Here is a 15,523-nt window from a genome sequence, read left to right as displayed (position 1 = left end):
GAAATAAAATTGTGTTGATTCATAGGTAGATGTTTGTCTTTCAATTCGTTACCTCTGGAATTGCACTTGAATAAACACGGTGATGGATAAGTCGTCTACTTTCTTACCAAACTGTTCGTCATCTTCTTCTTTACAGTTTCGTAGTTTCAGCCTTTGCACAATGAAATTACTGGCTGGACTATAACAAGAAATTAATCCTTGTGAAATGTATTCATATGTTTTGACTTCCGGCTGGGCAGGAGCAAACAATTCTCGAAGAACTTCATATGGTTGTGATCCAATTGCAGCACTCAATGTAGGAACTTTTTCCTCTGGAGCAACGTGCTGAATACGACAATACGTAATTAGCAAATCTTTCTAAATATGAAGAAACAGATCCATTTTGAGGATCGCATTTATCAAAAGTTACTACATAAGCCAGTTTACTAAACTTGTACAAAAAAACTTGTAATTATCGAGATTCACCATTTCGTTGCCACATTGGAAGCTGTGGTGTACACAGACTAACACGCACGCGTTTTACACATACCATTACTTGAAACATAAACATACCACTGATTAACATATAAGAATAGATTATTTATTATCAAACATCACAACTTACAACTTCCATAATGAACACCACCATATTTCAACAAAAACATAAACAAAAGCATAACGATATTTCACACTTAACAATACTCATACCGGTATTCAAACCAGAGACCTTAAGCATTGTATCGTGTTCCCCTGACTACTCATCTATGTACCGCGTTTGGTAGAACCTGTTCCGCTTCCCGCGCTAGGGAGCGCTCAACAGTTTCGGTGTCAATGAGAAACGAGGAAAAAATCGTCTGCTGGGCAGCGAGGAGCGAATGAAAGCCAGAAGAGAGGCGTTTACGTAGACGCTGTTGCGACGTTGCGTATTTTAATTGGCTGCCTGGCTTTGACTTTCCCCAGCACGGAAACTGTTGAGCGCTCCCTAGCGCGGGAAGCGGGACAGGTTCTACCAAACGCGGGGTTGGCACCTTATAGGGATTACCTTTTAAACTATAAAAAACTTGCCACCCTAAGTGTCCTGACGTTTAAAATATCTTCTGATGGAAATAGTTGAAGGGTTGAACGCATATTCAATTTTGTCGAATGTTTGCAACATACAATACATTTTCCTTCATTCTTTTACGCCCTTGCTTTATTTAATTCATTGTTTTTTTTTAGTAAATTCCAGAAGGAGAACAATGTAGCCACTTTACACTGATATTAAATAATGTTTCAATGCTCTTGCTTAATGAAAGGAGAATTTTAAAAAAAAAACCTCGCAATTAGACTTGAACCTGGGACCCCTAGATGTCCTGTTTAGAACTCTAACCACCATACCACGCCTTTCTCTTCCGTTGAAGCAACAATTTTTATATTTTTAATCACTCCAATATTGTAAATGTCGTTGGATATTAGTGTACTTGAACTTTTACATTAATTTTGAATTACTTTTCTTGTATTATCATCTATATTCGAGGAAGAAAATCGAAGTGATGAAGAAAAACGAGAATATTGGTAGCTGTTGTGAAAATGCGAGTTATTTCTTCTAACTTATTATTGTGATTGGATATCATTAATGGAAATTATCTAGAGGCTTCTACATTGCAGGACGCATTAAGTACGCTTTATGCATAGTAAGGCTAATCGGGACTCGACCTACAGTTTAAAGTGGCCGCATTGTGCCTCCACCAGGTATCGAATCCGGGACTACTTGATCACAAGGCGGCGACGTTACAGCTACGCCATCGGGGAGACTTCGAAGTATTTGAATGTTTATAAATAATGTAAGCTTTATTTCAACCTGCGAGTCCTCAAACTACCTTCACAGCATGTGTGGAAGTGCCTGCATTTCTCGTTTTCGGGACACAGCTACAAATATTATCGTTTTTCTTCATCACTTCGATTTTTTTTTCTCGAAGATAGATGCAAATACAAGAAAGGCAATTCAAAATTAAAGTAAAAGTTCAACTACATAAATATCCAACATCATTTACAATATTGGAGTGAGGAGTATATAAAAATTGTTGTTTCAGCGGAAGGTAAAGGCGTGGTGTGGTGGTTAAAGTTCTCGACTGGACATCTAGAGGTCCCAGGTTCGAGTATTCTCGCGAGGTGTTCTATTTTTTTAATTCTCATTTTATTAAACAAGAGTATTCTAAATTTTTTTGTAATAGCAGTGTAAAGTGGCTACATTGTTCTGCATCTGGAATTTACTAAAAATAAATTAAACAAATAAATGAATTGACACATGTTCAAAGGGATATTTTCACTTATAAGATCGTGAATTATGATACTCTAACGATAATTCTGTACTGCTTCAAAGACATTGACAAATATTAATGAATTAACTATTTACATTTGTGGTAATTCAGGACAAACTAATTTTACCCCTTTACCCACTCCAGTTCAATGCAAGGATACCTCCCCAAATATCGAATTAAAAGTTTTCATCATGTTCAATTCTCCATTAAATAGCCGGACCCTGTGGCCGAGCGGATAGCACATCGCGCTGCGACGCCAAGGGTTCGAATCCCGCTCGGGCTTGGTTGTTTGTGAATGTCCATTCATCAATTTCATCATTTCATCACTCATCCCCATCTTCGAAAATTAGCCAAGAGGCACAAAAAGGCGAAGTAAAATAAACTAAATCAATCAATCAATCTCCATTAAATGTTTGCTCCGATTCGTACTACCTCCGTTTTGTTTGATACAAACAAGTATTCTTTGCACATTACATGTAGGATGAGAGATGCATCTACATTCACATTGGTCAGCTCCTCCTAGCTACTTTCAAGAGCGAAAAATGGTAGGGTAGTGGTTTCTGTTGTAGATTGTCAACCCGATGGTCGTAGGTTCAAACCCCTCCGGTAGCATAATATTTTCGTAAGTTTTAGACATATCCCATTGTGTTCATTGTCCACGCAATGTGAATGGGAATGATTCTGTCTGGAATTAACGATGGGGGGAGGAGCTGTTAAATATCAAAACCTTCTTTTCAAAGAACTGAGAAGTGGAGAAAAATTGGATAATTCTTATAAATATGAAAATTACATTCATGTTTTTAGTAGTATAATCGCAGGTAAAATCAAAGATCTTACGTGGAAGATTTTATCTTGCTCTGAACTCAGCCAAAAGGCATTTCACACCAAACTAATACATTCTCCAGTACATTTTAAAATATTATTGAATATCGATAATGTTGCGGCTCCGGACTGTTGTCTTCCTTCACCGCTGAGGTTATGATAAAAAACAACACTCGCGTAATGATTATACGTGGATATATTGTATAAAAATATAAGCGAACTGTAAATATACATAAAAATACATCAAAGTACGTAGCGTTGTGAAAAGCGATCTTTCCGCGTGCAGGTGTCTGCCTCTGCTGTATGCTCGACGATGTTCTATTGTTTTTAGTAATTCTTAACGCCAAGAGATGGCGCTGGTTGGCCTTTTACATACTGTTTTGCGATTGACGGAACATGCCGCCCACCTTGAAGGCACTGCCTTCAACCTAATTAAGTCACACTAGTTACACTACACTGGAAGGGGGCACAGCCTCCCGACTGCTCTCTTCGTCTGGCCGTGGATTGTTTTTATGGATACCACCCGAACAAGTCCATCACCTCCAGGATGTAGCTCGATGATTCTTCCTAACTTCCAGCTCAAGGGGGGAAGGTTGTCTTCTTTGAGTAAGACCAGGTCTCCAACGCGTAGATTAGTGTTCTTCCGTTTCCATTTGGATCGTTGTTGAAGGTTTGTGAGATATTCACATGACCACCGGTTCCAAAAATGTTGATATAACTGTTGCATATGCTGCCACCTGGATAGTCTATTCACTGGAATTAAGTTCAAATCAGGTTCGGAAATGGTAGTGAGTGCCTCACCAACTAGAAAATGACCAGGGGTTAAAGGGTTGAGGTCATTCGGGTCATTCGATAAAGGAGTCAAGGGTCTAGAATTTAAGCAAGCTTCGATGAGTGTTAGATATGTGTAAGTCTCTTCGTAAGTGAATGAAGCGTTTCCTATTATCCTCTTCAAGTGATACTTCAGCGACTTCACTGCAGCTTCCCAGAGGCCTCCCATACTTGCTGACCTTGGGGGTATGAAATGCCATTCAATGTTGTCAGAAGCTAGGAAATTCTGAACCTTTTCTTGATGAACTTGCGACATGAATAATGCTTGTAACTCTCGTAATTCACGTTGTGCACCTACAAGTTTGTTGCATTATCAGAGAAAATTTTAGCACATCTTCCTCGTCGAGAGATGAATCGTTTCAATGCTCCAATAAATGAATCTGTAGTTAAGTTGCTGACTAGTTCGTTATGTACAGCCTTTGTAGCCAGGCAGACAAAAATTGCGATGTAAGCCTTTTCTAGTCTGCTGCCACGACGATTGTTGGTTTTGATGTAAATTGGACCGCAATAATCTACACCGCTGTGTAAAAATGGTTTACTTGGTGTCACTCTTTCTCTTGGAAGGTCTCCCATCAGCTGTTCAAATGTCTTCGGTTTGTTTTTGAAGCAAACAATGCACTGATGTACAATTCTTCTGGTTAAGTTACGTCCACTGAGGGGCCAATACGATTGTCTTAGTGACGTCAGCAGAAGTTGAGGTCCATGGTGGAGTAGTCTTCTGTGCTCATTTTCAGCAATCAAAATAGTCAATCTGGAGTTTGCAGGTAGAATAATTGGATATTTTTGGTCATATGTATTTTCAGATGCTGCAAGCCTTCCGCCCACCCTAATTACTTGATTCTTGTCGAGAAACGGATTTAAGTTAAGTAGTCTGCTTGACTTGGGTAGGTCTGCTTTGCTTTTGAGAGCTTGCAACTCTGGTTGAAATTCTTGTTCTTGAGTAAGTTTTATTAAGCATGTAATAGCTGATTGCAGTTCAGTTGTTGTCAATGGTCCAAACTGTCGTTCATGCTGTAACTTTCTTGAGTTGTGAGAAAATCTCATACAATACGCTGTTACTCTCTGTAATCTTTCTAATGTGGAGTATCGTTCAAGTAACTCAAATTACTTTGTAGTTGTTAAGGCGACTGTAGTTTTCCTTCTTTGTTCAGGTAAATCTTGAGGTTCAACTGTAATCTCATTGTGATCAATAAGTTCATTTGTTAGCCATGATGGTCCATGCCACCAAGATTTAGCATTTGGCATTTGTGATGGTAACAAGCCTCTTGAAATATGATCTGCTGGATTGTCTTGAGTTCTTACGTGTCTCCATTCGTAACTGCTTGTCAGTTTCTGTATTTCAGCCACTCTGTTGGCCACGAAAGATTTACATTGTGATGAAGGCGCTTTCAGCCAAGCTAGTACAATAGTAGAGTCTGACCATAGAATAATCTTCATTCCTGTCCATTTTAGAGCTTCTGTGACCTTGTGTGTAAGTCTGGCAAGAAGTAACGCTCCACAAAGTTCCAAACGTGGTAAAGTTACCTTTTTTAGAGGGGCAACGCGAGATTTCGAACAAAGTAAAGTAGACGTGATATGTCCATTTGAATCTTTGCATTTAATGTAAATGCATGCTCCATAACCAAGCTGAGATGCGTCGCTGAATCCGTGTATCTCTACTTCTGATGTTGGTTCGGTCATTGTCCATCTGGGAACATGAAGTTTCTCTAGCTGTGGTAGTTCCTTGCGAAAGTGATCCCATTCTGAATGCAGTGATGATGGTAATGTTTCATCCCAATCTAGTTTCAGTCTCCACAGATGTTGAAGAAACACCTTTGCTTTGAGTATAACTGGTCCTATTATTCCTAACGGATCGAAGATACCAGCAATGGTGGATAAAATAGATCGTTTGGAAATCCTTTCACTTCGATTTGTATCCTTTATGGTGAAGTAAAATTCATCTGTGGTTGGATTCCATAATAATCCTAAACTCCTTATAGTTTGTTGTGCTTCAGCAATGTGATCTAGTTTTGTTTCTTGATGTTCTACTGGAATGCGAGATAATAATGTTGGGTCATTAGCACACCATTTTCTCAATTGAAATCCTCCACGTTGTAATAATGCGACGAGACTGTTCTGCAATTCTAATATTTCTTCCATTGTGTTGGAACCTGTTAGAATATCATCAACGTAGATATCTCTAAGTACGACTTCTGCAGCCTTTGGAAAGTCCTGTTTTTCATCTAATGCAAGTTGTTCAAGACATCTCGTAGCAAGAAATGGCGCTGAAGCTGTCACATACGTCACTGTTGAGAGCTGAAATGTTTTGAGAGGTTTCTGTGGGTCATCACGCCAAAGAATCTTCTGTAGACAATTATCTTCTGAATGAACTTGTATTTGTCTGTACATTTTCTGAATGTCACAAGTAATGACGTATTTGTGTTGCCTAAATCGTGTGACAATAGCGAATATGTCATCTTGTATTGTAGGTCCTACCATTAGCATATCGTTGAGTGATAATCCACTGGAAGTTTTGCATGAGGCATCGAAAACAACACGGTGCTTTGATGTGGAGCTTGTTTCCTTGGTTACGCAATGATGAGGCAAGAAACATTCTGAAATGTGGCATTCATCTTCCTCAATACGTTGCATGTGTTTCAAACTTTCATATTCGTTCATGAAATTGACATAAGCATCCTTCAATTCTGGATTCTTGATGAGCCTCTTCTCCATTAAATGAAATCTTCTGGTTGCTATTTCCTTCAAATCACCTAACTTGCTTATGCTGTCCTTTACTGGCAATCTAACAATAAATCTTCCAGTTTCATCTCTCTTGAAATTAGCCTTAAAATGTTCTTCACAAGCAATCTCTTCTGCGGATAAGCTAGACTTAGTGTTGCATTCTTCAAGTGACCATAATCTTTGCAGTTGATCTTCGATTCGTTCTTCTATGCTAAGACAACATACGTTTGGCGATGCATGATGTGACGTAATATCATATTTACCTCCCACGATCCATCCGAAAGTGGTTTTCTGTAGAGTTGGCAACCCTGGTGCGAGACGTATTTGACCTATACAAAGCAGATCAAAGAATATTCCCGCTCCGATCAGTAAGTCTACTCTTTGAGGTGTATTGAATTGTGGATCTGCCAAATGAATATTCTGTGGAATATTCCAATTGCGGACATTAATCGGAAGTGCTGGCAGTTCTTGTGTGATTTCAGGCAGAACGACAAATTCTAATGTGGCACAATAAGCATTAAATCTGGATTTGACAGTGGCTTGAACGCTGTGACACGCCTTTGATTCTGATGCGCCTATTCCATTTATGTGAGACACCCTGTTCGTTCTTTTCAATTTCAACATTTGCGCCATTCTCGAACTTATAAAGTTTGATTGCGATGCCGAATCGAGAAGCGCTCGACAAATATGATATGATCCTTGTGTATTACTAACATAAACAACTACTGTACACAACATTACATTTGTTTGTTTCTGAGTATTCTGTGTTACATATGTAACAGATTCTGTATCTCTCCGCCCTGCACTCGGAGTGACGTAGTTTTCTGATTGAGAAGACGACGACGATGATGTGCTGCGTGATGATGACTGTTGAGAAAAATGCAGTAGGGAATTGTGCCTTGAATTGCAAATCTTACAATTACCTGAAGGGCATGTCTCAGATCTGTGTCCAGATTTTAAACAATTGAGGCAAAGTGAAAGACGCTTTACTACATTTATTCGCTCTGGTACTGATTTTGCCTTGAATGAAGTGCACTGATAAATGAAGTGTGCTTGATTACAAAACCTGCACTTTGGTTCATTGTATGAAAGATGAACGTTTGTTTTAAACGTACTCTTACTTTCCGATCCATTCTTCTGAGAATAAGAGCCTTTGTTGCGAAACAGAGGTTTATTTTGTGTGGGCCGATTGTTATCTACGGCATCTAGAACTTGACACCTTTGTTGCAGAAACTGAATGAGTTCTGACATCGACGGAAGTTCAGTACCTGGAATTGTTTCTTCCCATTCTTTATGAGTAACGCTATCTAATTTATTTGTGACTAAATGCAAAAGAAGAGCGTCCCAATTTTCTGTCGGTTGACCAAGCGATTTTAAAGCACGTAAATGTTTCACTATGCTGTCTAGAAGTCGCTTCAAAGCGGCAGCCGATTCCCTTTCTACAGGCGGTAAATCAAACAATGCCTTTACGTGTTTGTTTACAATGTACCTTTTGTTTTCAAACCGCTCCTTTAAAAGTGACCACGCCGTTTCGTAATTCTGTGCAGAGATCTCGAGCGCTTGAATGACTTCAAGTGCTTCCCCTCGCAGCGAAGAACGCAAATAGTGAAATTTCTGAATAGCTTGCAATGACGAATTGTTATTAATTAGTGCTTGAAACGTGTCAAAAAAAGACAACCATTCATCATAATGTCCGTGAAATAACGGTAGATTTATCACTGGCAATTTCACTGCAATATTGTCCTGCGTTTCTTTCGGCACTTCATTGTGAATTTTAGACGTTGCGTGCGACTGGAGTACAGTTTGTGCGCGCGCCGCTAACTCAAAATATGCATTTTCGAAGTGTTCCCTTTCTTGACCTTCCTGTTCCTGTAACGACTCATCTTGCAAAAGTTCAATTTCTGACTGAATGTTTTCGAAGTCTTTCCACGATTCAACATCTCATGACGTAATGTTAATTGTGCGATTCCATGATCTTCTGTGAGGCTATCAATGTATGCTCTGAAACGCGTTACTCTAGCCTTTACTTGTCCCCGCTTAACGATAAGCTCTTTCAGTCTCTCTGCATTCATTGTTGCTAACGAGAATTCAAACTGTTTTGTCACGACACCGATTCACTGGAACTGTTCGTTGCAGTATTGAAAGTTCACTTACACTTCACTGAACACTAACACAGGGTAACACAAAGGGTGTGAGGATGTAATTAAATAGGAAAGTGACGAATCTTGCATGCACTCACTACCTACCTTGTTGCTGCTGCTGCGATGCGACGGTTGGCGTCCATGGCGGGCTCAATCTCGTTGCATCCGGATTTGGAGGACCAAAATGTTGCGGCTCCGGACTGTTGTCTTCCTTCACCGCTGAGGTTATGATAAAAAACAACACTCGCGTAATGATTATACGTGGATATATTGTATAAAAATATAAGCGAACTGTAAATATACATAAAAATACATCAAAGTACGTAGCGTTGTGAAAAGCGATCTTTCCGCGTGCAGGTGTCTGTCTCTGCTGTATGCTCGACGATGTTCTATTGTTTTTAGTAATTCTTAACGCCAAGAGATGGCGCTGGTTGGCCTTTTACATACTGTTTTGCGATTGACGGAACAGATAATTTGATCAATGCATCAATTCTTGACGCCGAGACGATATTTTCTGCAAATACCTCTTCTCCTTTCTCTTCTCTCCTTCTCCTCTCCCCTTCTTCTCCTCTGCTTATATGTCATATCGTCTTCCCTCCTGTCCTCGCCTCTTGTCTCAATCCCATTCTTCTCCACTCCTCTTATCTCCTCTCCTGTCATAGATTTCCGACTTCACTGCACTCTTCTCCTCTTCCTTTCATTCTTCTCATTTTCTCTCATTTACTCTACTCTCAACTCCCGTCTTCTCGTCCCCTCCTAACTCCCCTCTTCTCGTGTCCTCCTCTCTTCTCCTCTTTGCTCCAATTTCCTCATCTCTCTTCGCACCTTTTCGCTTTCTCCTCATTACTTTTCCTATCCACATCTGTCCTATCTTTTCTTCTCTCCTTTACTTTTCCTCTTCCTCTTCCTCTTTCGCTCTCTCTTTTCTCCTCTCATTTGTTGTCCCCTTTCGTTTCCTTTCTCCTCTTTTCCTTTGTGTAGACTCATCAGCGATGAAATACTAGAAAATCGATTTTATTTCTTTCAGGAAGTATTTCTTATTTGCGACAAATGTAATACTGATATTGTTTTAGAGTTTTATACAATAATACTTGGTTTTCTTCCTTTCGCGTATTTCACAAATATCTATTTTGTATATGGCAACCCTGAAATTGAGCCTAACTCTACACGCAACCCACCAGCGCCTTGCGTAATTTGGGTTGTCTAGTTTAAAATGTCGCTATCCTAAAACTTTTGAGAGACGCTCTACAGGTCTTTTTACAACCTTGCACCTTTTAATTTTTCCCAAGGGGCTTTCTACACCCCTTGTTTTAATCCCTCAAGTCAGAATTTTAGTTAAGGGGATATTTCCCCGAATATATTGAAGGGTGCAGAATGGTCTAAAGAGCAGACGCACCCCCCAAAAATAATTCATTCATTCATTCATTCTATCTATCCGCAGATAAACAATGCCCCTTACCTCTCCCGTGCTTCCCGAGGCACCTGACTGTCTCAGGAGATCCGTACTTGAATCCATTGGAAGCGCACACAGCGCCAGAACTCAGCAAAGCAATCCTCGCGCTGCGTATCGAAGCAGAAGTACCACTCTTTTTCCTCTGCTTCTGCAAGGAAGAAAATGCCTCACTGTATCATCAGGAATGAACAAATTTTGTGAGATAACAACAACCACATTTTAGCAAAATCTCTTTCTTCATCTCTTTCATAAACCACACCGTTATTGATAGGATTAATCTGACACAGTTCACAACACTCAGTAGTCTGCTGTCGGTTGTCAAACGTACTTTTGGTGCAACCATTGCGGCTGGCCGTAGTTCTTTAAATCAAGCTCTCAGAGAGCAAATTATTTCGCCTTCGACACATGAAATACCTTTCCATAATTAGCCTGTTACCCCCCAGCCCCTCCTTCACTGTGAATGTATCAACCAGGGCTCCAAATTCGCCTCCATGAGCTAGACCAGATATCAGCACCACCGATGGGACAACTTTGATTCTGGTATTATTTCGTAACTTAAAATACTGTTTTTTAAGAAGCTTTGTTTCTTAATTATGAAGAAATATGTTGATATGTATCGTACATAATATTGCAAAGTTCCCCAACTTCACCTTGTAAGATGTAATAAAGAACCACTAACTTTTCATTGTGGATGATTATTCTAAAATGATGCATGTTGGGAATTCTTAAATTTAGTGCTTTCTATCCAACCTTTTTCTCATTTTAGTACCATTTTGGCTCACTATCTTTGCAGTTTATATTGCCTAGAAACTCGGCTCCTGTTTAAGAATTATTTTGCATTGTAATAGACTCTAAGTTATTGTTGTAATCTACCAAGTAGTCATTATTTCTCTTTTTAGTTACTATGGACACTATCATAGGAAACAGTTCCCCAGTAATATGTAGTTGTTTTTTGTAACACTCCAAAGCCTCCTTGGGAAACGACCTTCCAAGCGATGTGCACCACAGATTCGTAGAGTACTGAGTTGCCACAAGGCACCTTGCACGCTTATTCTACAACGACATTGATTTCTGAATCACAATAAACAAAACAATAGTAACTTTCATTTGATTAGCATTTTACTTAGTAACGCTTTAGCTGTATATATATTTAATTATGAATTTTGTGTGTGTAAATCAGTGTGCGAATTAACGGGGAGATGACACACGCACACAAATTTTATCCCCGCCAAAAGAAAAATATCTTTATCCCTAGTAGGGGTGTTTATATCCCCCTGAAAGAAAATGGAATTCAAAGCATATCTTTTCTTAACTATTTAACTAACCACGGTCATCTTTAATCCGAGATAGGCGGAGCCTTCAATTTGGCAACCCTGTAAACCGTGACATCAGCCGGCCGATTACTCGGAAGAAACATTAGAGAATGAACTTACAGACGTATAAAAGTAATAATTTTATGTAGCCTATTCATCCGGTAATCACTTCATTCGCTCAAATTGCATTCGCTAGTGTATTCAACGTTATTTTCATAAGTAAAGCAGTTTGTTATTAAATTGTTAAAAATATACATTACATTTTTTGAGCCGCAGACCAGCATTTTCACGAAGCTTTTCGTAGGCTACTTTTCACATGGAGTGAATCATCAAATATATTAAATGTCCAATATTCATATCATTAATATTCTTAATTGTCATATGCAAAATAAATTAGCGACGTCGATGAGCTATAACCATGACATAGAGGCTTAACATGTTTACGAAAAAAGCAAATTCCACGCTGACGCTGAGAAAAGTTGTGTGCATCAGGCGCCATTAAGCTTTTACTTGTATTAAGTACAAGGGTTAAACTACAACACTCAAACAAGAAATCGCGAAACAAATACAAACTGAAACAAACTTCTAAGAGCATAAAAATGCCTAACCTAACAAAAGCAGTAGAACACAAAATCACTAATTCCTTCACTGTAACGTATCTCCGCAAGAGAAATGGTACTATGTTTATTGTTTACAGTTACCAAATAGCTTAACCAGATGTAATTTGTTAATTTGAGCAAATAAGTTTTTTCTGTGTTGCAGTGTCATTTACGTTATAACTTGTGGAAACCACGTCGTCATGAACGAATAATGTGTTAAATATTGAAGAGAACCACTATTGTTGTATATTACAGGCGAGCTCTTGATACTAATCTGAAAGAAAAGCCATAATACTTACATGTTGTGGTCAAAGCAAGCAAGCAAAAATGATCAAGTCATTTGCATAGAAGGTGGATTGGTATTTGATGTAGTGACTAATGTAAACATACATGTTTCATTTTTCCTTTATTTTTAACATCGCACCCCCTAAATTTCATTCCGCAGCAGTCCGTCAGCACCTTTTGCGCCGCCGCTGTTCTTCATTTTTCTGGGACTGCTTCCCCACGCCACCAATACATATAGTACTTATCAAAGAACAGAAAAAGAACGCACATAGACCGCATGTTTGATCACATACCCCAAACAGAGAACTAGGGAAATACCGAAACCCTTTATAAATTCAAAGGCAGGCAGGTTGGCGGATGCAACAGAGTAAGTTTATTTTAGCATTTTTCATTGTTCACAGTGATTGTAGCAGATACGTCATCGGGAGATTCCCGTACAAAGAGAAGAAATAATGGCTTTCTGGTGAATTGTTGCATCAAGCCAGCAAAGATACGTGTGATATTCACGAATTATGTGAAACGAATGTTGTATTTTTAGACACCATGTAAGCACAAGACCTTCAGAATATTGTCATATGGCTTTTCTCTAGCATTTATGTTTAACCCAAAAATATGGTTAGCCTACGTGGTTGAACCCTGAACTTAGAGCCGACCCAGTAAGTTTCTTATCATTTGCCTACGGAAGTGGCAATTTTAAACATATTCAAATTACTGTTTCCATTATGATAACATTCTTACCAATCCTCTTTAACATAACATTCTTCTTCTTTACCAGCCTATGTGGCGGAGTTGTTAACACAGCGTCCTACAATGCGATTGCTGCCGGGCATGGGTGTTTTGTGTGAGTGCTAACTAACTAACTCTCTAGCCTTCTTAAACCCGAAGGTTCATGGCTGCAGTAACACAGGCCTTCCATCTGTCCCTATCCTGAGCAAGATCTATATACTATTATCCATCCCTACCGATTTCCTTTAGGTCCATCTCAACGTTATCCCTCCATCTTCGACATGGGCTTCCTACAGGTCTCTTACCATCAGGTTTCCCAACAAGAATCCTGAAACTCATCTTTCCTCTCCCTAGGGTTACCAGATATTTGTTGACCAAAAAGAGTATAGTCTGTAGGTTGAAGGTGCGCATGCACAAAACATTAAAAAAAAAACGAAAATAATGGTGGCTATTTGTTATTGCTTCTATTATAGCCCCTATAAAATAGGCCTACACTCTACAGATTCAAATTACTTCTGGGTCGAGTGTTGACCCCAGGAGTGTACTTTTTTCCTCTCGCCAATAAGTTTTAATAACACTGAAGAATCTTTCACAACCAACATTTGTATCAGGCAGAGTAAACAAGAATTTTATAAGAGGCACAATCACTTTTAAATGTGACCCAGCCTGTACTAAATCTTTGCACACTGACCTCCACTTACACATCATTGATTCTTTTCTTTCCCCCAAATCTTCTAGATGTTTTTCAACGGCATTTGAAATTGCACAGTAACTTTCAAAAATATCATTATTAGGACTGAGCCGATACCGATGCCGATGTATCGGTATCGGAAAGTATCGGTTGGAATTCAGCTACCGATACCAGCCGATACTGTCAGGCATTTTGGTGTTTCACGCGGTCCGCAAAAATCCCGCGCGACTTCTTGACAGTCTAATTATCCTGGAAATTATGCAAAATTAAAACTTCCTTTTTATTTTACACTAATTTTGCACGAAAAACTATATTTTGTGACTACATAATATCTATATTAATTTTCTGATGCAATTCTTGAATATTCTAAAGCAAATTTCTTGGTATGTTGATGCATATAATTGGAGGAGAATATTTACACACCAATATTGATCAATATTTTGTACAAATTTTAATTATTGCAATTTTCAAGTATCGTTATCGGTGGGAATCGGTATCGGTTCAAAGTGGTATCGGCTCAGCCCTAATCATTATCATTAAATTCCAATGAATTTAAAATATGTTTTGCTTGTTGATGGAATATGAAAATGACTCTTGAAATTGTTCATAGGAAATTCTTGAGTCAAGGAGTAAATACTTCAGTTTGTCGACATCTTGACGTTTTCCGTTCTGTGGATTTTAAGGCATTTTTACGCGTAAAATAATTAATAAAATTACATAGTAGCGAAAAGAGTATATTTGGGGATTTTTGCAATTTGAAAACAGTATAGAGTATATGAATCTCTAAAAGAGTATAATACTCTTAAAAAGAGTATGTCTGGTCACCCTACCTCTCCCATTCGTGCCACATGGCCTGCCCACCTAAGTCTTCTTGATTTAATCATTCTAGTAATATCTGGACATGAATATAAATTATATAGTTCTAAATTATATAACCTTCCTCGTTCACTTGTCTCCTCATCCCTTTTAAGTCCAAATATTTTCCTAAGGATCTTATTTTCAAATACTCTAAATTTATGTTCCTCTTTCAATGTAAGGGACCAAGTTTCACAACCATATAATAATACAGGCAAAATTACTGTTTTGTATATTTTAACTTTTAGTTTCTTAGATATTAAACGAGAAGACAAAAGTTTATGAAGAGAGAAGTAACATGAATTTCCTGATTTAAGTCTGCTTTTCATTTTCCTCTTTAATATCACTTTTATTTGTTAGTATTATTCCTAAGTACTTGAATTTGGAAACTGGTTCAAACGAGTTATCAATAATTAGATTTTGATTATTACCTAACATTGGTTTCAGCCTGTAAGCATATATTTAGTTTTATCTTTGCTAACTTCCAAACCTATCTCTTTAGCTGCTTTGAAAAATATTTTAACATTATTCTTGATTTTATGTACATCATCTGCATATGCTAACAGCTGAGTCACACTGTTTAATGTTGGCCCTTCGTTAGTTTCTTTTACCTTCCTAACAGCATAATCTAAGGCAAATTAAAGAGCAATGGAGATAATGCATCTCCTTGTTTTAACCCATTATGAATTGTAAATTTGTCAGACACATTAATACCCAAACGAATTTTACTTTCTGTTTCACTGGTGCATACTTTTATCATATTAACAAGCTTCTTAGGTATTCCAAACTAGACTAATATATTATGTA

The 15,523-nt window shown here is 38.4% G+C and overlaps 1 protein-coding gene across 1 annotated transcript; it reads right to left on the bottom strand.

The window, feature by feature from the left end:
- Positions 1 to 48: 48 nt before the first annotated feature.
- On the bottom strand, positions 49 to 11,581 carry LOC145996239 (uncharacterized). Its single transcript, XM_083132659.1, has 5 exons — positions 11,573 to 11,581; positions 10,254 to 10,395; positions 8,900 to 9,013; positions 5,457 to 7,150; positions 49 to 324 (listed from the first exon to the last, which is right to left on the bottom strand). Exons 1-5 carry the CDS (start codon positions 11,579 to 11,581, stop codon positions 49 to 51), a joined length of 2,235 nt encoding a protein of 744 aa, XP_082988785.1.
- Between the last annotated feature and the right edge of the window lie 3,942 nt (positions 11,582 to 15,523).

This window comes from Lepisma saccharinum, chromosome 12, assembly GCF_977018435.1.
Source record: "Lepisma saccharinum chromosome 12, izLepSacc3.1, whole genome shotgun sequence".
NCBI lineage: Eukaryota > Metazoa > Arthropoda > Insecta > Zygentoma > Lepismatidae > Lepisma > Lepisma saccharinum.
The sequence above is the reverse complement of the archived record's forward strand: the minus strand, read 5'-3'. Positions and strand labels throughout refer to the sequence as shown.